The sequence below is a fragment of the Poromitra crassiceps genome, assembly GCF_964638095.1.
Source record: "Poromitra crassiceps genome assembly, chromosome: 13".
In the NCBI taxonomy this organism is placed as follows: domain Eukaryota; kingdom Metazoa; phylum Chordata; class Actinopteri; order Beryciformes; family Melamphaidae; genus Poromitra; species Poromitra crassiceps.
The window spans coordinates 1587526-1608345 of NC_139644.1; the positions used below are offsets into that span (position 1 = coordinate 1587526).

A 20820-nucleotide genomic window follows, 5' to 3' on the forward strand; every position below is an offset into this window, starting at 1 on the left:
TGATGTGATTTTATGATGAATCAATGGTTATGGTTCACATATGCTGTAGGTGCCTAATGGCTATTAGACTTCACAATATGTAGCCAAGCTGTGTGTAATGGCTCTGGCTCACTGTATATAAGCCTAAAAGTCCCTCTTTGATGTTACCAGTATATAACCTTATAATGTAATGCAAGATATTATATTACAGTTGCAAAGTGAATTTCAGGCCCCGCCTCCCCACCCCAAATTGACAAAATAGTATTTGTTGCAATCCTGGTATTGGCCTAGCTATAATACACGTGTGAGACTGTCCATTATGTGTGTGTGTGTGTGTGTGTGTGTGTGTTTCAGGGTGTGGTGACAGCAGCCATCTCTCTCATCACCTGTCTGAGCCAGAAGAACCCAGATGAGTTCAAGACGTGCGTGTCCCTGGCCGTGTCTCGACTCAGCAGGGTGAGGCCTCCACAGTGTGTGTGTATTTCAGAGAGTAAGCATGTCCCTGGCTGTGTCTCTACTCAGCAGGGTGAGGCCTCCACAGTGTGTGTGTATTTCAGAGAGTAAGCGTGTCCCTGGCTGTGTCTCGACTCAGCAGGGTGAGGCCCCCACAGTGTGTGTGTATTTCAGAGAGTAAGCGTGTCCCTGGCCGTGTCTCGACTCAGCAGGGTGAGGCCCCCACAGTGTGTGTATTTCAGAGAGTAAGCATGTCCCTGGCTGTGTCTCGACTCAGCAGGGTGAGGCCCCCACAGTGTGTGTGTATTTCAGAGAGTAAGCATGTCCCTGGCCGTGTCTCGACTCAGCAGGGTGAGGCCTCCACAGTGTGTGTGTATTTCAGAGAGTAAGCGTGTCCCTGGCTGTGTCTCGACTCAGCAGGGTGAGGCCTCCACAGTGTGTGTATTTCAGAGAGTAAGCATGTCCCTGGCCGTGTCTCGACTCAGCAGGGTGAGGCCTCCACAGTGTGTGTGTATTTCAGAGAGTAAGCATGTCCCTGGCCGTGTCTCGACTCAGCAGGGTGAGGCCTCCACAGTGTGTGTGTATTTCAGAGAGTAAGCATGTCCCTGGCCGTGTCTCGACTCAGCAGGGTGAGGCCCCCCACAGTGTGTGTGTATTTCAGAGAGTAAGCATGTCCCTGGCTGTGTCTCGACTCAGCAGGGTGAGGCCTCCACAGTGTGTGTGTATTTCAGAGAGTAAGCATGTCCCTGGCCGTGTCTCGACTCAGCAGGGTGAGGCCCCCACAGTGTGTGTGTATTTCAGAGAGTAAGCGTGTCCCTGGCTGTGTCTCTACTCAGCAGGGTGAGGCCCCCACAGTGTGTGTGTATTTCAGAGAGTAAGCGTGTCCCTGGCCGTGTCTCGACTCAGCAGGGTGAGGCCTCCACAGTGTGTGTGTATTTCAGAGAGTAAGCATGTCCCTGGCTGTGTCTCGACTCAGCAGGGTGAGGCCCCCACAGTGTGTGTATTTCAGAGAGTAAGCATGTCCCTGGCTGTGTCTCGACTCAGCAGGGTGAGGCCTCCACAGTGTGTGTGTATTTCAGAGAGTAAGCGTGTCCCTGGCCGTGTCTCGACTCAGCAGGGAGAGGCCTCCACAGTGTGTGTGTATTTCAGAGAGTAAGCGTGTCGCCTGCCTCTGTGCTGGAGTAAACATGAATTGCAGCGGCACAGCCAAACGACTTTATAAATTAATCAATCAATCAAGCAATCAACCGCCCACCATGGAAGGGGATACTAGGAGTTTTGTCGCTGCCTGCCCGGTCTGTGCCCAGAATGAGACTTCGACCAAGCCTTCGTCGGGCCTCCTTCGCCCTCTTCCTATACTGTACCTCGTCGCCCTTGGTCTCACATCGCCATGGACTTTATAACTGGTCAACCAAGAGTTGGAAACAATGCTGGGTTGTCCCACTGCTGTTGACCCATCCCACCGGAGTGGATTGAGTACGCTCGTAATACGCATCCCAATGCCTCCTTGGGTATGTCACCAACACAGGGACAGACACACACTCAGACACTAGGCATGGGTCGATTTCCGGTTTTACCGTTTCGGTTCGGTGTACGAGCCCAAACCGGTTTGATCACGTGCGAACCGAAAAAACCTAAAAAAAATATATATACCATATATATATATATATTTTTTTTTGCCAGTCCATTCTGATTGCACTATTGTTCGTATTAGCCTCTGCTCAAGTTGCACTAGTAGGCAAAAGTCTTATTTTGTTTATTATGTTGATGTTTGAAGAAAAGTTAAGCTGAATAGTTATGAGAAATAAAAACAGTGTGTTGTTACAGTTAAAAGGTTCTGCTTATTTGTATTCAGTGTTCGTGCTGGTTGGCAGCATACCAGCTTAGAGGTGCATTATCGCCACCAACTGCAGCCGCTTTGATACGTTTTTTTGGGGAATATCGAACCGGTTTCAAAATGTTCAAACTGACCCATGCCTAGGCCCTATATTGTGTGAATTTGTGAGTTTTAAAGTTCATAAGGCAGCTCAGCTGTAAGCCAATCCATTCTGATTGCACTGCTTGTGTTTTATTAGCCCTTTCTCAAGTTGCACTATAGGCAGAAGTCTTATTTCATTTATTATTTTGATGTTTAGAAGAAAAGTTGAGCTGAATAGTTATGAGAAATAAATACAGGGTGTGTTTGTTACACAGGTGTCCTGCTTCTTTTTATTCAGTATCATTGCTGGTTGACAATACCAGCTTAGAGGTGTATTATCGCTATCAGGTGGACTGAAGTTGCACTACAGACAGTTATAGGCCACACTCGGGAGCCCTGCTTAAAAAAAAAAAAAAAAAAAATGATTACAAAAAAAATCGGTATACCGGTTCGATCCGGTTTAAACGGCAATATCGAACCGGTTTTAAAATTTTCAAACCGACCCAGCCCTAGTCACCATTTGAGTGTTGCTTTGGTTATCAGCCCCCCTTGTTTCCATCCCAGGAGGAGGAGGTTGCGGTGCCTTCTGTGCAGGCACATTTGCGCCGTTGTCGCCTAGGGCTGTAATCTTCACTGGCCTCTAGGGCTGGCACGGATCAGAAAACCCACGGATCGGATCGCGTGACGGATTTTGAGCCACGGATCACGGATTTTTCGGATCAGCAAAAAAAAATATATATCAGATTTTTTCTCTCAAAATTAGATTTTCGATTAGATTTTTTTAATACTATTATAATTCTCTAACCATTTGTTGCCCTGCACAGCTCAAAAAATATTTTTTTCTCATAAGTGACACAATGTATGCTTTTACTCTGAAGGCAGAACGACCCAACTTCCTGTTTTAGGTGGCACTGCTATGCCTAACTTCGTGGCTGTTGCTTGCACCAGTCACATGACACGGGTAGAGACCTACAGACCAGACCAGGTCAGTCTGGAAATATAACGTTGATGCTACGTTAAGCTACTCAGTGGCCCCACGTGTTGTTTTGTTGTTATGTGTCCTAAGGCAACATTTCACCGTCCGGTGATAATGTGTTTGTGAAACGTGTGCGCACGTGTGTGTGTGTGTGTGTGTGTGTGTGTGTGTTGTGGCTCTCGTTATCGCGCAACACGCTGATCGCATTCCTATGCTTTTTCAAAGGTGTTGAAATAAGTTTGTGTGACGCTGTCTTTAGTAGGCACTAGCCACAGCCTTCAGACATACTTTACAGCAGCGACAAGGGATGAGGAAGCTCACTTGTGCTTGCCATGATTATGCCTGTCTGTGTCTGGCTGCGCTGGGCGTTCTCATACACTAACATTAAACGTTAAATGAAACGGGGGGGGGGGGGGGGGGGTCCGCGGACCATTGATGTTTCCGAACCGCGTTCCGAACCGTGGGGGCTGATCCGTACGGGTCACGGATTATCCGTGATCCGTGCCAGCCCTACTGGCCTCACGATTCGATTCGATTACGATTCAGAGGGCTACGATTCGATTCGATTATGATTATCGATGCATCTCGATGCATCTTAAATCGTTGCATCACTTTTTTCCCGCAATACATGATTTATTTTTTCTCACTTTCTTTTTTCTCACTGTGTGGCTACTTTTAAAATAAAAGTGCATTTGGAATTGCATTGTATTATGATCCATAATTAAAACAAACAACTGCATGTACTTCCATTATATTTTATTTGATTATATATAAAAAAATAAAAAAATATAATAATCGATTTTTGACATTTGTGAATCGATGCAGAATCGTGCACGTCCGCATCGCGATGCATCTTATAATCGATTATTTTTGACACCCCTATTGTCGCCGCACGTTGAAGAATGTATGGCGCTTTTGGATGCCTCTGTCAGGGCTCAAGTCCAGGCAAACTGTCACAGTACCCCGGCTCCGGTCTACACCCCTGGTCAGAAGGTGTGGCTCTCGTCTCGGGACATTCCTTTGAAGGTGGAGTCCAAGAAACTTGCACCTCGTTTTATTGGATCTTTTGTTATTGAGCGGGGTGTGGTGAACCCCGGGGTGTGGTGAACCCCAGGGTGTGGTGAACCCCGCTGCTGTCCATCTGATGCTGCCTGCTTCTCTCCGTCGTGTCCATCCTACATTTCATGTGTCCCAAGTCAAGCCGGTTCGTTCTAGTCCGTTGTGCCCCCCAGCGGCGACTCCCCCACCGCCTCGGTTGATCCACGACCACCCTGCCTACACGGTCCGGTGGCTGCTGGCTATGTTAACATTGCTTCACATGGAGGAGGACAAAAAATGGCCAGATTGGAAACGCTGTTGTATGAAAATGAACATGCAAATTGACCGTTTAACCAGTCAGAGACGTTCTCGGCGGTTCACCGTTGACATCCCTAGCCCCTCCTGCTAGTGTAGTTAGCTTAGCACAATGAATGGTAGTCTATTGTATTTGCTAGCCTACCCCGGTTAAGTCACCAAATACCCATTCTAACAGCTCCAAAACACTCTTATGTACATGTTGTGACTCATGCAGCCACCACACTATGAAATCATGCAAAATTACAAGACACTGTAATTTTCAGGCAAATAAATACACAGTTGCCCAGTGGTTTTCTTAGGAAAGTAGTTCCAGGTATTTGGGGACTTAACGGGGCAGGGCTAGCAAGTACCATAGATAGACTACCTTTCATTGTGCTGAGCTAACTAGCAGGAGGGCTGAAAAATAAAGCCAACGCTGAAGTGCCAAAAACTGCAGTTCCTCCAACGGCCACTTTCCCCAGACCCCCATCTTAAAATGCCCTACTTTACAGCAGAAATATACATTTTTACAGCCTGGTACAAAAAAAAATCAGTTTGAAGTCAGTTAAGATAAGTTGTCCTTTATTTATTCATCCTCTGCATTTGAGCCATCCTCTACTAGGAACCTGCGGTCTTAAAGGGATACACACACACATGAGGGATATACACGCAAATGCTGCATCAGGTTTTGTTTGTTTATTTAGATCCCCATTAGCTACTGTAAAAACAGTAGCTACTCTTCCTGGGGTCCACATTAATATTTTACAATACTTCAATTATGAAAATACATTATATTCACATACAAACATTATTTACAAATATACATATCTGTATCATTCTTACTCATACATGCTACTACAACCACTTAGACACACAAGAAAAAAACAACAAAACACATAACCACAAACACTAGCTCAAAACTTATCTAATACATACAATTGCTCTATATAATAATTGAATATGTAATTAATTGAAATAAGTGAGAAAATAAATTCCTTTATAACAATGAATGAAAAGCTCAAAAACAAAGGTCATGTTATATTTTACAGTTCTTGTGTAAACAGATATAATTTTAGTTTTTTTGTTAAAGCATGTTTTATTACTTTGTGAAATCAAAAAATGTGGTAATGTGGTATCAATGGGTTATAGAGTCTATGGCTGCTAAAAGCAGTGTGTTTACTGCGTTTGTATTGACTGTAATGCCAAAATGACTTCAGTAAACACTTTCTGAATGAGTTTATGGTCTCATTCGCTATTTTCAAGTCTTCTTCAATACAGCATGATGTTCATTTAGTAAATTATATGTCACGTGGCTATGTCTATATTTTTTATACAGTCTATGATTTTACACCATCTCAAACAGGAACTTGTGTGTAAAGTGTCTCAAGGAGACCAATGAAATGTCAATAGACAAATTCATGTGTTTGTCCAGATCGTGTCGTCAGCCTCCACTGACCTCCAGGATTACACCTACTACTTTGTCCCGGCCCCGTGGCTTTCCTGCAAGCTGCTACGCCTGCTGCAGTGCTACCCGCCACCAGAGGATGGCGCCGTCAAGGGCCGCCTGGTGGAGTGTTTGGAGACTATCCTCAACAAGGCCCAAGAACCGCCCAAGTCCAAGAAGGTGCAGCACTCCAATGCCAAGAACGCTATCCTGTTCGAGGCTATCTCCCTCATCATCCACTATGACAGGTGGGCCCTTCAAAAACACAACTGTGCTGTACAGAGCTACAATAGATCTAGGTTTGCAAATTTCCGTGAATATTCAAAGTTTGAAACTTTCCATGGGAATGAACAGGAATATATGGGAATTAATGGGAATAAACTGGCAATGTTGGTAGTTTATACTAACTGTATTTACTTTGCCATATACAGACATAAATATAAACACTTTGTTTAGTCATCAGCAGACATGCATGCAAACATTCTAATACAAATTTGTCATTTGTAGGGCTGTAATGAATGTCACTTTTTCACTTTTTTTTTTTTTTAATACGGTATATTTTATTTTAAATTTGTATGCAACAAGACAAACAGGCTCAGACACAGGAAAAAAACAACATACATCACTGACATTTAGCATAACAACGTGGTGCTTCCAGCTGCATAAGGTGCTTATGTGCTTGTAAGAGATATTGTGCATAGGATCCTACACAAGGGGTCCAGGGGAAACCAGCCGGACAAGCCATCCGTTAGCCCTAACCTCAGTCACTAGTCATTCTTAACCTGGTCAAAGTAGCCAAAAACATGTCCCAGATAGTTGAGAACATTTTAAGCGAGTTGGCTCTCAGGACCCTGAGTCTCTCCATCTGTATAACAGAGATCATGTCCATTAGCCACACCTGGAAAGAAGGTGAAGAGGACGACTTCCATTTCTTCAGAATGAGTCTTTTGGCAACAGTTGTCCCGTGTCAGAGATTGTTGCACAGCTGTAGGGAAGTTCACAGAGGACTCTGAGCCAGTGGTGTAGTCTACCTTTTTTCAGAGGGTATACTGTGACTCTGACTCGGGGGGGGGGGGGGCGTGGTTTTCGGCCGGAAGTGGGCGGAGATTCGACCCATTTTTTGTTGTTGTTCCTCCCCAAATTTACAGAATAGCTTCAGCCATCAGCTTCATCTTGCTTCGGTCGCTATTCTGTCTCCTGAAAATTTGTTTGCCGACGGGGAGAAAGCCCCACGTGATAGCCACCCGTCAATCTCTCTCTCTCTCTCTCTGCTCAATGCTGTAACACCATTTTATTTTGAAATTCAGTTGACTTTGCCATTTCCCACGGATATTGTCGTGTTTTTCTTTCATGGCTTGACAGAAAAAGTCTGCCTTCACGCGCCTAGTCGGCTTGAAAATAGAACTCACGTAAAAATCGGCGCAGCTCAGGCGAGGTTCACATTGAGGCGCCCTGTGTACACAGCCTCATTGACTAAAAAGGACGCCTATTTAAAAGCGTGGGTAAAGGCAAGGCTTGGGTGCTGTGTGTGAACGTAGGGTAACACACAGAGCGCACGGGGTGAATTTATGAATGGAAATTGAAAACGATACGTATCATAGCGCATTTCCCAGTGCGCATACGCAAATCTGAGTCATTTCGCAGTGTGTATACTGCGTATACCTGCGTAGCACGTAGACAACACCACTGCTCTGAGCAGCCAAAGATGGCGAGTTCTGCCTCTGGCTGCAGGGTTACTTTGTAGGCCTTAGAGTACCAGTCAAATATTTTGGCCCAGAATCCCGTTAGTGAAGAGCAGAACCAGAAGGCATGAGATAGTGTGCCCTATGATAACCTGTCACACAGTGGGGAGATCTTGTGTAATTTATGCTTGGAGTAGTGAAGACAGTGATCAACTTTAAATTGGATCAGCTGGTGCCTGCTATTAACTGAGCAGAGTTGTACCACAGACAGACTCCTTTCCCATATCAATAGATCAATAGTGGAGGCCGTGTTGTGGCTGTCAAACAGACATACAAATCTAGGGATGAGATGCTTGGAGTGAGGAGGGATCAGCAATACATCGAAAAAAGGATGCTCATTTAAGAGCGCTTCGAAGGTATGAATTTTGGATCCAACATAATTTCTGGTTTGTAGCCAGTTTGTGCCGGGCAACTCAAACTTATATGTATAGGTCTCTGATGGAAACCCAATTTGAATGAAGTGTATGATCAGTAGGGATTGGTACCAAAACCCGGTGTGAAACGAGTCCTGTGGCTAAACTATTTACGTTTTGGTGTATACACTTTCACATTTTGAATGGGAGGGGGGTTAGGGGATCATAGTGATTTTTTTTTAAATTCAACATTCATGTTTTTTTTTATTCAATGAAAGAATCCATTAAACTTCTGCTTATGACAAAACAAAATGTTTAAATGTGTGTCTCTATATGACAAGGTAATAATAATACAGTTAGTATAAATTACTGCAACATTTCCAGTTAATTTCCATTAGTACGGTATACATATTCCTGTTAATTCGCATGGAAGGTTTCCAACTTTGAAAATTGGGAACATGCAAAAGAAATTGCGCCATTTCCAAAATTCCCAAGCCTTCCCATGGTAAGTTTTCAGAAATGTTCCACCCTTGTAACACTAAATAGGTCATTCTTGTGATTTGCGCAGATCCGATGAACTTTTTTATTTTTATTTTATTTTTTGATTCTCCTGTCCTATTTTCTCCAGACGGAAACAATTTCCTGGTGTTCTTCACCTCACACTTTTCAGATTTGTTGCTTTATTTTGGTTTGTAAACTAGGTCTTAAGAAGTCTTAGATTTGGCCCTCTGAAACCTGCAGATAAGCTGATATTGCTTTTTCAGGTACCACTCAGAGATGTATACACCCTGTAAAGCCACTTCACTTTTACCCATAGCACAACTCACAGAGATGCAGACATGATGTCACTTTACAACTTTACTTGTGTATGAATTCTACTTTCATGTAGGGGCGAGGGGGAAATCGCTTGTTGGATGCATCGTGATGCGGACGTGGGCGATTATGAATCAATTCACAAATGTCAAAAATGGATTCTCTAACGTTAGTAAAAAACTTGATGTTGACGGAACAAAAAGGAACTCAACTGCGATGGATCACATTTCATGTCAAGCCAGTTCGTCGGCTAGCAGCTAGCACTTTAGCTTATGAAGTTGAACTTAGCTTTGGTAGAATCAAGGTGGTGTCCAGCCTTCTGATTGATTGACCTGTTATTTTGTGTCCTGTCGCATCAAGGTTCTGCTTCTGGCACCATGTTTATATGATGGATGTCCAGTCACGTGACGTGTTTAGACTCGTTCTATATTGCAAGTTAACGTCAATAAAGCTTGTGCTTCTTCTTCTGCACACTCTGCTTTTACCGTAGCTCTGCTTCATGCTTGGAACCCTGAATGTGGCCTGGTGGCTAACTCTCGTAACAGAGGGCAGCATTTGTATTAATAAAAGATAATGGAAGTAAATGCATCGGTTTATTTTAATTATGGATCATTAGAATGCAACTCCAAATGCATTTTATTTTAAAAGTCGTCACACAGTGATAAATATTAATCATGTATTGAAAAAAAGTGATGCATCGATTCAAGATGCATCGAAATGCATCGCTAATTATTTTATAATCTGATCGTAGCCCTCTGAATCAGAATTGAATCAAATCGTGAGGTGTCTAGAGTTTCCCACCCCTATTTTTATGTGTCCTTTACGTGACCAACATGGCCTTTAAGTGTGTCTCTGAAAGTCACTGAAAAGCAGCAGAACTAGTACTATGTAGTACTTTACATGTACCACACAAGTAATGCCATTTAGGTGATATCAAGTTCAGTTTGAGTGCTATGTGGTACTTTCTGCAGTATGTAATGACATTTAGGTAATATCAAGTTGAGTTTGAGTGTATGTAAGAATGAGTTCTGTTCCCTCTCCCCCAGTGAGCCCAACCTCCTGGTGCGGGCCTGTAACCAGCTGGGACAGTTTCTGCAGCACCGTGAGACCAACCTGCGCTACCTGGCTCTGGAGAGCATGTGCACTCTGGCCAGCTCCGAGTTCTCCCACGAAGCCGTCAAGACGCACATCGAGACGGTCATCAATGCCCTCAAGGTGACCTCTCTCTCCCCTCACCTACACCCACGTTCAACAACACACCACCACCATAGGGCTGGGCCATATGGTTTAACCGTACGTAATGTAATTTCCGACCACTAGGGGTCTCACACTCAAAACAATAACGGAACACATGGGGCCCAAAGCGGTAATTTAGCGTTTGTGCTCATTTAACGCCGCGCGCAATGCAAATTGGGGCGTACACAAGCACATGCCTGTTATAATTGTACTTGACATAGTCGTGCCACATGCGAAACCAGGCGTTTCAGCGCAAAAATGTGTGGGTAGATGGCATTATCCTGAGCTTTTAAAAGCACCTCTTATGTGCTAAATACCCCGCTGCGCTGGAGCGCACATAATCTCCGTGCAGCGTAGTGAGTAAAATTCCTTTTGGATATGTCATTACGCACAGCCTTGCCACGCCAGGACATCAAATTCTGCTGCTAAAATTGGGTATTAGCAGATAATGGGAGGCAATCAACTATAACTCACTGAGACACTTTGATCACATCGCAAAGAGGGAAATAAATTGAGAAAACTTGTTGGACAATGGACATAGGCTATTCACCTTCACCTATCTCATAACCCGGAGGGTCGTTGGCACCACAGACGATCTGTCAACAAGCTCTCTCCATCTCTCTCTGTCCTCGGCAGATTGCAAGACGGGGAATCTGATTGGTTTTATTGATGTCATGCCCAGGCATTGCCTGTCCACACCTGTGAATAATTCTGGTACTTAAGAGCACCCAAATCCCGTTTGCGCTGGCATTTTGGGGGCGCAGATGATTTGGCACGGCTGTAATTTGCACCTGCGGCAGGTGCCGTGAACGTTTCCGCATCCCTGCCGAGAATTGCATCCCCACCATATTTCGGGGCTGTTTTAACTTAGAAAACAGGGAGGTCACATCTACCCAGACAATTATATCACTTTTAAACAGTTACATTTCTGTATAAATCATTACAATATGCTCCCGTGAGGTGGGGATGCATTTAGCTGCTGCCGGCCGGAGGTGCAAAACTCGGCATAAAACCTGGACACATGCGCAAGGTGGACTGCTATCTTCCCTGCCTTAAGGCACGCGCAAACAGGTGCGCAAGCGCAAATAGGGGATATCACCTGTGCCAAGATAGGGCCCATGGTGTCATGACATAGTGTGGAATCATGGGAGCTGTTCTAATTTAGATTAGGGTTCCTTCACTGTTCATTGTTGTTGAGGAGTCGATAGTCAAGTCAAGTCGAGTCAACTTTATTTATAGAGCACATTTACAACGACAAGCAGCTGACCGAAGTGCTTTACAAGTAAAAACACAAATATAAAGGCAGGTTTAGAAACAATACACTATGGAGCAAGGTACAATAAAGTGCAGCAGAACAAATAATAAAAAGATAAAAAATAGACAAGATAGACCAGAATAGCAGCAAGTAATAAAATAGATAAAAGTAATAAGATAAATAAAAGGCGCAAAATAGCAGCTAACTAGAGTTGAAGTTCAGGGAGAAAAGGTGGGTCTTAAAGGCCGGCTTTACCGTGGGTCCCTACTTAAAAAAAACTTACTTAAAAAAAAAAAAATTGGGCCAGGTGACGCGTTTCGCGTCGAAACGCGTCACCTGGCCCTTTTTTTTTTTTTTTTTTTCATTTTTTTTTTTCTCTGGCTGTGAACAAGCAATTTCAAAAATTTCAACGGATTCGAAATTTAAGATTTTTTAAGAATTAATATATATTCATATTCCCCACGGTAAAGCCGGCCTTTAAGTAGGGACTTGATACTCGCAGATAACCCACCTGTTCAAACTGCCCTACTCACTTTCATCTCATACAGCATTCTATCTGTGTAGCTCGTGTCTTTTCTTTTATCTATGCTTGTCGTGTTTTAATGATGCTGATGTTTGCCATGCCTGTTGTTTTTATCTGACGTGGGCGATTATGAATCAATTCACAAATGTCAAAAATGGATTCTCTAACGTTAGTAAAAAACTTACTCGCAGATGAGTGTGATGTTAGAATATTTGTCTATTTTATGCACTGTACGATGACCTTGGGTGTTTTGAAAGGCGTCACCAAATAAAATGTATTATTATTATTATTATTATTATTATTATTATTAGACGTCTCCTCCTCTCCAAAAACAAGCGGACTTTGTTAAAAACTAATCAAAACTAAACTGAAATTGAAAACAAAACGCAAAACTAATAACCATGCTCTGTACTGTCTCTCTTTATCTGTGTGCGCGTGTGTGTGTGTGTGTGTGTGTGTGTGTGCGTGCACATGCTCAAACGTGTGTTTGTGTGCGTGTGTAGACTGAGCGGGACGTGAGTGTTCGTCAGAGGGCAGCAGACCTGCTGTATGCCATGTGTGACCGGAGCAACGCCAAGCAGATCGTGGCGGAGATGCTGAGCTACCTGGAGACAGCCGACTACTCCATTAGAGAGGAGATGGTGGGTGGGACACTTTAGCTTAGCCTTTAGTTACCTGCAGAGTGGAGACAGCCGACTACTCCATTAGAGAGGAGATGGTGGGTGGGACACTTTAGCTTAGCCTTTAGTTACCTGCAGAGTGGAGACAGCCGACTACTCCATTAGAGAGGAGATGGTGGGTGGGACACTTTAGCTTAGCCTTTAGTTACCTGCAGAGTGGAGACAGCCGACTACTCCATTAGAGAGGAGATGGTGGGTGGGACACTTTAGCTTAGCCTTTAGTTACCTGCAGAGTGGAGACAGCCGACTACTCCATTAGAGAGGAGATGGTGGGTGGGACACTTTAGCTTAGCCTTTAGTTACCTGCAGAGTGGAGACAGCCGACTACTCCATTAGAGAGGAGATGGTGGGTGGGACACTTTAGCTTAGCCTTTAGTTACCTGCAGAGTGGAGACAGCCGACTACTCCATTAGAGAGGAGATGGTGGGTGGGACACTTTAGCTTAGCCTTTAGTTACCTGCAGAGTGGAGACAGCCGACTACTCCATTAGAGAGGAGATGGTGGGTGGGACACTTTAGCTTAGCCTTTAGTTACCTGCAGAGTGGAGACAGCCGACTACTCCATTAGAGAGGAGATGGTGGGTGGGACACTTTAGCTTAGCCTTTAGTTACCTGCAGAGTGGAGACAGCCGACTACTCCATTAGAGAGGAGATGGTGGGTGGGACACTTTAGCTTAGCCTTTAGTTACCTGCAGAGTGGAGACAGCCGACTACTCCATTAGAGAGGAGATGGTGGGTGGGACACTTTAGCTTAGCCTTTAGTTACCTGCAGAGTGGAGACAGCCGACTACTCCATTAGAGAGGAGATGGTGGGTGGGACACTTTAGCTTAGCCTTTAGTTACCTGCAGAGTGGAGACAGCCGACTACGCCATTAGAGAGGAGATGGTGGGTGGGACACTTTAGCTTAGCCTTTAGTTACCTGCAGAGTGGAGACAGCCGACTACTCCATTAGAGAGGAGATGGTGGGTGGGACACTTTAGCTTAGCCTTTAGTTACCTGCAGAGTGGAGACAGCCGACTACTCCATTAGAGAGGAGATGGTGGGTGGGACACTTTAGCTTAGCCTTTAGTTACCTGCAGAGTGGAGACAGCCGACTACTCCATTAGAGAGGAGATGGTGGGTGGGACACTTTAGCTTAGCCTTTAGTTACCTGCAGAGTGGAGACAGCCGACTACTCCATTAGAGAGGAGATGGTGGGTGGGACACTTTAGCTTAGCCTTTAGTTACCTGCAGAGTGGAGACAGCCGACTACTCCATTAGAGAGGAGATGGTGGGTGGGACACTTTAGCTTAGCCTTTAGTTACCTGCAGAGTGGAGACAGTCGACTACTCCATTAGAGAGGAGATGGTAGGTGGGACACTTTAGCTTAGCCTTTAGTTACCTGCAGAGTGGAGACAGCCGACTACTCCATTAGAGAGGAGATGGTGGGTGGGACACTTTAGCTTAGCCTTTAGTTACCTGCAGAGTGGAGACAGCCGACTACTCCATTAGAGAGGAGATGGTGGGTGGGACACTTTAGCTTAGCCTTTAGTTACCTGCAGAGTGGAGACAGCCGACTACTCCATTAGAGAGGAGATGGTGGGTGGGACACTTTAGCTTAGCCTTTAGTTACCTGCAGAGTGGAGACAGTCGACTACTCCATCAGAGAGGAGATGGTGGGACACTAACCAATACACTTTTTTTTGTGACACAATATATCCAGGGTCCTTAAAATCCCTGAAAGTTTGTGAATTTGAGGTGTGTGGGAGGGGGGGAATCAAGGCGTTCTCTGTGTTGTAACATTAATTAACCTTGATCCGTGTCTCAAACTAGGCCATGTTGGTTCCTTGAATTTGAGGGAATTGGGCCTGGAAAGTCCTTGAAATGTATGTTAGTCATGAGCTGTTTCCACCCAAATGTCGAGTGGATTCTTATGCAAACTTTTGAAGCGTTCAGGAGAAAAACAATGTGAATTTGATGCGTTTCCATCAGCTGACTTAAAGTGAATAAATTGACTTCCTGAACATCAAAATAACATTCAGCAGGAAAATTTGTCTTCCAAGAATTGATTAGTATTCACAAAGAAATTAGGGATGCACGATAATTATCGGACCGATAAATTATCGGCCGATATGGCCATTTTGCGTTATTATTTATTATTCCGATAATGGCATTTTTCCGATAAATTATCAGCCGATAATCATGCTTTATTTTTGCCTTGGAAGCGGAGCCTATTGTTGTCGCACGCTCGTGACATCACAGCTGCGACGGCAGCTCTGCCTTGCCAAACATGGCTGCTGGCAGTATGCTGCTGTTTTTCACAGTTTCAGAAAATTGAAAAAACAACATTTTCAATGTCAGAATTGAGACTTTGACTATCAATTTCTCCAAAATGACACAGTGAAAATGGCCAATTTCATGACAGTGTATACCCAGGGGTGTAGTGTACACAAATATGTCAGTCATGGTCTGGGCCTATCAAGCTATGTGATTTTACAGTACAGTAGTGTCTTTTCTTTAATCTGGTGGCAGCATTTTTCAGTACTAAAAAGTGAAACGACGCAGATGGTTTATAGTGCCTGCCCCATTCATTGGGCCCAGGCTACAATTCACTGAGAACTGGAACCAATGCAAAATTTGAACAGATCAGTAACATGACAATAAGTCTAAATTTCTATGCCTTTTGTCATTGTGTTTTATCTGCAGACTAAGCAGTCATTGGCTTTCTGTTCTATACAAGCCTTTATTTTTGTATTGACTATAATTGAGTGAGTGATACACTTTATTAAAACAACCATATTATATCAGAAGTTTTCTTTGTTTTTCGTTCACAGTGATGTCAGTTAGATTTGGTTAGGTCAGAGCTATATGCTCACTACATCTGCCATTTTTTAACCCCAGGTGTGCATAAAATACAGGTAAATTTTTTTAAATATATTTTTATTATAATAATTATCGGTTATCGGCCAGGAGAAGCAGATATTTATCGGTTATGGATGTAGCTGGTTGTATCGGTTGAAAAAATCCATATCGTGCATCCCTAAAAGAAATACATAATATATATATACACCAACTAATGTTCATACAACTGCGATGGAGACTTAAACGTGTTGAAAGTGAGACAAGATGTAAGTAGAGGGATGCAGACATTGGATTGGATGCTGCTGGATGTTTGTGGTTGTTTGCTATAGGCATAACACTTCACAATAAGGGTCACTAAATTAATGATTAGTTTATGCTTAATAAGCATGAACTAACCCTTAATTAATGTGTATTAAGTGTAACTCTTAACCCTCACCTTAGCCATTAACTAACACTAAACTATTAAATAATGTATAAATTAATACCTTGTTAACATGAGCACCATTTAGTAAATGATTACTAGACACCTTATTTAACTATTAATTAAAGCAGGACTAAACCCCCCAGATTTCTGGCAGAACGGTATTCGACTTGATTTGAAAACTCTGCAGGCAAGATGGCTGCCTATACTCCCTTCTGTACCCTGGCAGAATAAACGATTATAACTTGGCCAATAAGTATGTAAGGTATAAAATAAAACAAATTGTAATGTCTTTATTTGTTGTAGAATGCAGAGGACATGTAACTGTTTAGTTAAACTCGCATTCCAGAAATATTGTATTTACTGCGCTGCTCTAAAGATAACTTTATTTATTTATTTATTTAAGATCCCCATTAACCACTGCCTCAAGCAGCGATTATTCTTCCTGAGGTCTGAATAACGTTGTTGGCTCGAGCCTGTTTTGTCCTGGAACCCACTCTTTTGTGCCAGAACACAATCGATTTGGGGGTGGAACATGCCAGGATTGGCCAACGCCAATGCCAGTGCCCAGAACTGTCGAATCCCAGTATTTTCAGTGTATCAGAGATAGAGAACGTTAGAAATATAGCCAGCCACGTTATAAACAACAAACTAACGCTGGTGATCCGTATGGAAACAGTGTTACTCGAAATGGTTAAAAGTTATATCAATTTGGTCATTCAGTGGCGTTTTACTGCCATGTAACATAACTAGTTAGCCGCTAACATTAGCCACAGTAGGCGATTACACATGATGCATTGCTCTTAACACATTGAGTGCCACAGCGCTTCAGTAAAATTGTCTGGAGCCTGTGCCAGATTCACTTCCATTCAGTTGAAAACAGCTATAGAATTTTTTCTATTAGGGCTATATGGACAGGGCTGGACTCTAATGAAACATTGGACACTCCTGCTTCTTTCAAAGAAGAAATTTTGTTTCTAGACAGTTCCATTATGAAATGACAGCCTCTGAAAGAAGAGCACTTTCAAGGGTTTTCTGCTGTCTTTTTTTACTTTTCAAGATAAAGTCACTTTTATGAATACTTTTTGCACTCATGATTATTATTATTATTATTATTATTTTTCTCCTGCTTCTTTTTATTATTAGACATTACATTACATTACATTACGGCATTTGGCAGACGCTTTTATTCAAATCGACTTACAATATCAGAACTTACAATATCACATTTTAGTCTAAGGCCTTGGCCACACTGATCCGTGGTGTCTGTCCGTGTGCGTTCATTTCTCTGTTCACTTCCATTCATTTTCAATGACAGCGGTCCGACTGTCCGTGGAGAACTCAGAAGCGTACGTATCCAGCAAAGTTGCATACGTTTTGATGGACAGAAAGTTGAAGAGGGATGAACTTTTTCTGGATGGACGTATCGGATGGTCGGATGGTCGGATAGTCACTGTCCGTTTAGCCAATCAGAGTCGAGGTCTCCAGAGGAGGCGTTCCATGATTTGTTTCAACTTTTCAAAGATGGTGGCCGAGGCAGTGAAGGACGTTATAATTAATGCTGTGTACACCATCCCGCTGTTGTACAACGTGATAGTCAGTGTCACCGTCTGATTTCACCATCTAATCTGGTCATTCGGTGGCATTTTATTGCCACATAAGTAACGTAGCGCACAGAGCTAACAGCTAGCTGACGCCAGCTTTCTTCTTCTCTCGGTTTATAGGCGGTAGCTGACGCCAGCTTTCTTCTTCTCTCGGTTTATAGGCGGGTCGCTGACACCTTCAAGGTGCTTACCGCCACCTGCTGTACAAGTAGGTTACTTGTACATGCAACGGACATAAATCTATCCGTCTATCCGTTCTGTCCATTTTCTGACGGATCAGTGTGGCCAAGGCCTAACACTAACGCTAGTCTAATTTCAAGCACATTCACTGACTCTAGCTAATATTTTCTGATGTAGTGACGTGGTGTAGTTCTGTGCAGCCTGCGTGCCCCACCCCCCTCTCCCCCCCTGAGCTGCAAACTCCTCCCCACACGCACCCAGTCTATTTTCGGAGCCTCCGTTTTTGCGCCGGGCGGCAGACGGTGGCTCCCGGGCGGATCCCAGCGCGACAAGGAAATGCCAAACGGGACTGCAGGAAAAGGTTTGGCCGTTCGGCGTCGGGTGCTGCCTTTCTGGCGGGTAATCGTGTGGAGAAACTATATGCAGACAGATAGACAGAGGCAGAGGAGCTCAGTTGTGGGCGCGGATCGCAGCCAACTGTCAGCTGCAGACAGAGCAATCTATATGGCTCTGGCTGCAGCATGCATCGGTTTCTCTTTGATCACGGCTTTCTCCTGCACAAAGGAAAGGATCTGAGCGCCAATGTTTTAAGGTGGCGCAGCTGCCGTGTAGATTTTTAAGGTGGCGCCGTGTGATCCCTTGAAGGGATTCATGCTCACTGGCTGGGTACGACCTTAAACAACAGAATTATGGAATAATATGAATTATGATATTGGGACGTCCACAGACGTCCTTGGCACTTCTCGTTGCTTTTTTTTAGGACGTCCACAGACGTCCTTGGCACTCAATGTGTTAAAGGGCTCTCGCCGCGTGAACTACAGTAATAATCACATGGGGAAAATGTGATTATTACCACCGTGACGTAACGATGTACCAAATCGGCCATTCATTTGAGGGCACAAAAAAAGCAGGGTTGAACCCATAGAGGGCACTTATGCTGCTGAAATGATATAAATGTAAATGTTATAAATTCTGTTGAAAGCCTCAAATCAGCCTCTGTGGGACTCTGTCTCTCCCCTCATTAAAGGATGGCTTTACCCATAATCAACCCACTTTGTATCATTAATCATCTCTGTAAAATAAGCACATGGGCAGTGTTTACCTTCTCTCTCTGTTTTCCTCATGGAGAAAAATGCTCCCGCTGCTGCCTGCAGAAACTCCACCTCCGCCAGCTGCAAGTCATTAAGGCTTGTGCTTATATTATCCAGATTATTAATCATAAAGTGGGTTGATTATCGGTAAAGCCATCCTTTAACTATGCGCTGTTTAGAGGGAGCGGGTGCGGGACCTCTGATAAGATGGTCTGTTGGGATAGATCCATCTTTGGTGCACTTGATGTTTCTCTCTAAATGTTTCCATTCTACACAGTGATGCTACAGACAACAGTCAGTTGACGGGGCGGCGCTGTAAGCAGGCAAATTAAATGAGTGTTACTTTGTGATGTCACAAATTTACGGAAGTCAAAACGGCTCGTTTGGAGGCACTTTTTCCTTACAGGGCTCGTGTGGCTTTATCTGGGGACCTTGTGTTTTAAGACTTCCATGATGTTTATATAGCACGCCAAAGTCCTTTATAATGAAATAAACCAGGAAATCTTGTTTTTACACGATATAGAGACACTGCGTAACGCGTCATCATTCAGAAACCATCCCCAAGACGGGGGAAAGCGGAAACCCCCCCTCCAATCCTGGCGTTCTCCTATGTCACGTGCATTAGGGGTGGGGAAAAAAATCGGTTCACCTAAGTATCGCGATTTTTAATGTCACGATTTTTTGAATCGATCTTTTATTCCAGAATCGATAATCGCAAAAAAAAAAAAAAAAATTTTTTGGGGTGCCCGCACTCAGGCCACTCACTGAACAGCAGGCCAGGCGCCGCCTACTGGTTTACTAGTGGTTTCATTACTTTATTAATTAGTCTGAAGTAGGGGTGTCACGATACACTAATTTCACGATACGATACGATACGATACACGATATTGGGTTCACGATAACGATACGATACGATATTTTAATAATATTTTTTTTAACAAAAGTAAATTATTTTTATTTATTTATTTATCATGTATTTAACCATGTGAGTCCCGTTGAAATCGAAACCTCTTTTCAAGGGAGCCCTGGGAAAATACTGGAAAAATAGTCTTTCATTTGAAATACACAAAATACAAAACAAATGCTGTTTTTGGAAATTGTTATTATAATAACTAGAAAACAACATGGAAGATAATGCTTCTCTTGCAATAGAATGTGTCACACTGTCACAAACTAAATGTTTGTTGCATGGTGAAAGAAAAATAAAGTATACAATCTATTTCTTAAATAACTCATGCTCAATGGTCCCTAAACTTATGTAATCTTATGTACCCCTTGAGCTGTTTTGCCATGCCAGTAGTAGTCTACCCCCTCACTCATGCGTGTTGATTCTGCTAAATTTTTTTACGATATCATTTTTTTCTGACGATACGCATATCGTGACGTTTCGATATCGCGATATATCGTGCGACGAAATATCGTGACACCCCTATTCTGAAGTAATAATTACACTTCAGAGTTAAAGTGGGTGCATCTCATTGTAAAATTGGACTTCAAACGGCCCAAATCTGGCTTCAAACGGCCCAAATTGGGCTTCAAACGGCCCAAATTTCACGCGCGTCGGCCCATATCGGCCTGGCCTGCTTGGTATCTAATGCCCGGCCTGAATTATGATCCCAGTCCGCCCCTGTTTTTAACTATATCGCCCAGCCCTACTCATGATATAATATACAGTCTCTAGTGTATGATTAAACTTTTCCCATGTTCTAATCTAGTGTAAAAAAGCAAACAAACTGAAACAAGAAAAGAAAAAAGAAACAAAAATCGCAATAAATCGTAATATCGAATCGCAATAATCGTAGAATCGCAATACTTAACACGTTCACTGCCAATGACGTGTTTTTACGTCAAACAAAATCCAACGGTTCACTGCCAATGACGTGTTTTTACGTAAAAAAAAATCGATTTTTTTTTTTTTGATGGTGGGACGTTGATCTAACCCTTTTACGTCTCCTATACCAGAATTGGAGGTATTG

The 20820-nt window shown here is 43.4% G+C and overlaps 1 protein-coding gene across 1 annotated transcript in view; it reads left to right on the plus strand.

Moving 5' to 3' along the window:
* ap2a1 (adaptor related protein complex 2 subunit alpha 1) overlaps positions 1-20820 on the plus strand; it is a 93151-nt gene that overhangs the window by 40229 nt on the left and 32102 nt on the right. Inside the window, exons 5-8 of the mRNA XM_083649269.1 lie at positions 334-435; positions 6094-6353; positions 10060-10228; positions 12531-12668. Coding sequence (XP_083505395.1) covers positions 334-435; positions 6094-6353; positions 10060-10228; positions 12531-12668 — 669 coding nt within the window. The remainder of the gene's footprint in view (positions 1-333; positions 436-6093; positions 6354-10059; positions 10229-12530; positions 12669-20820) is intronic.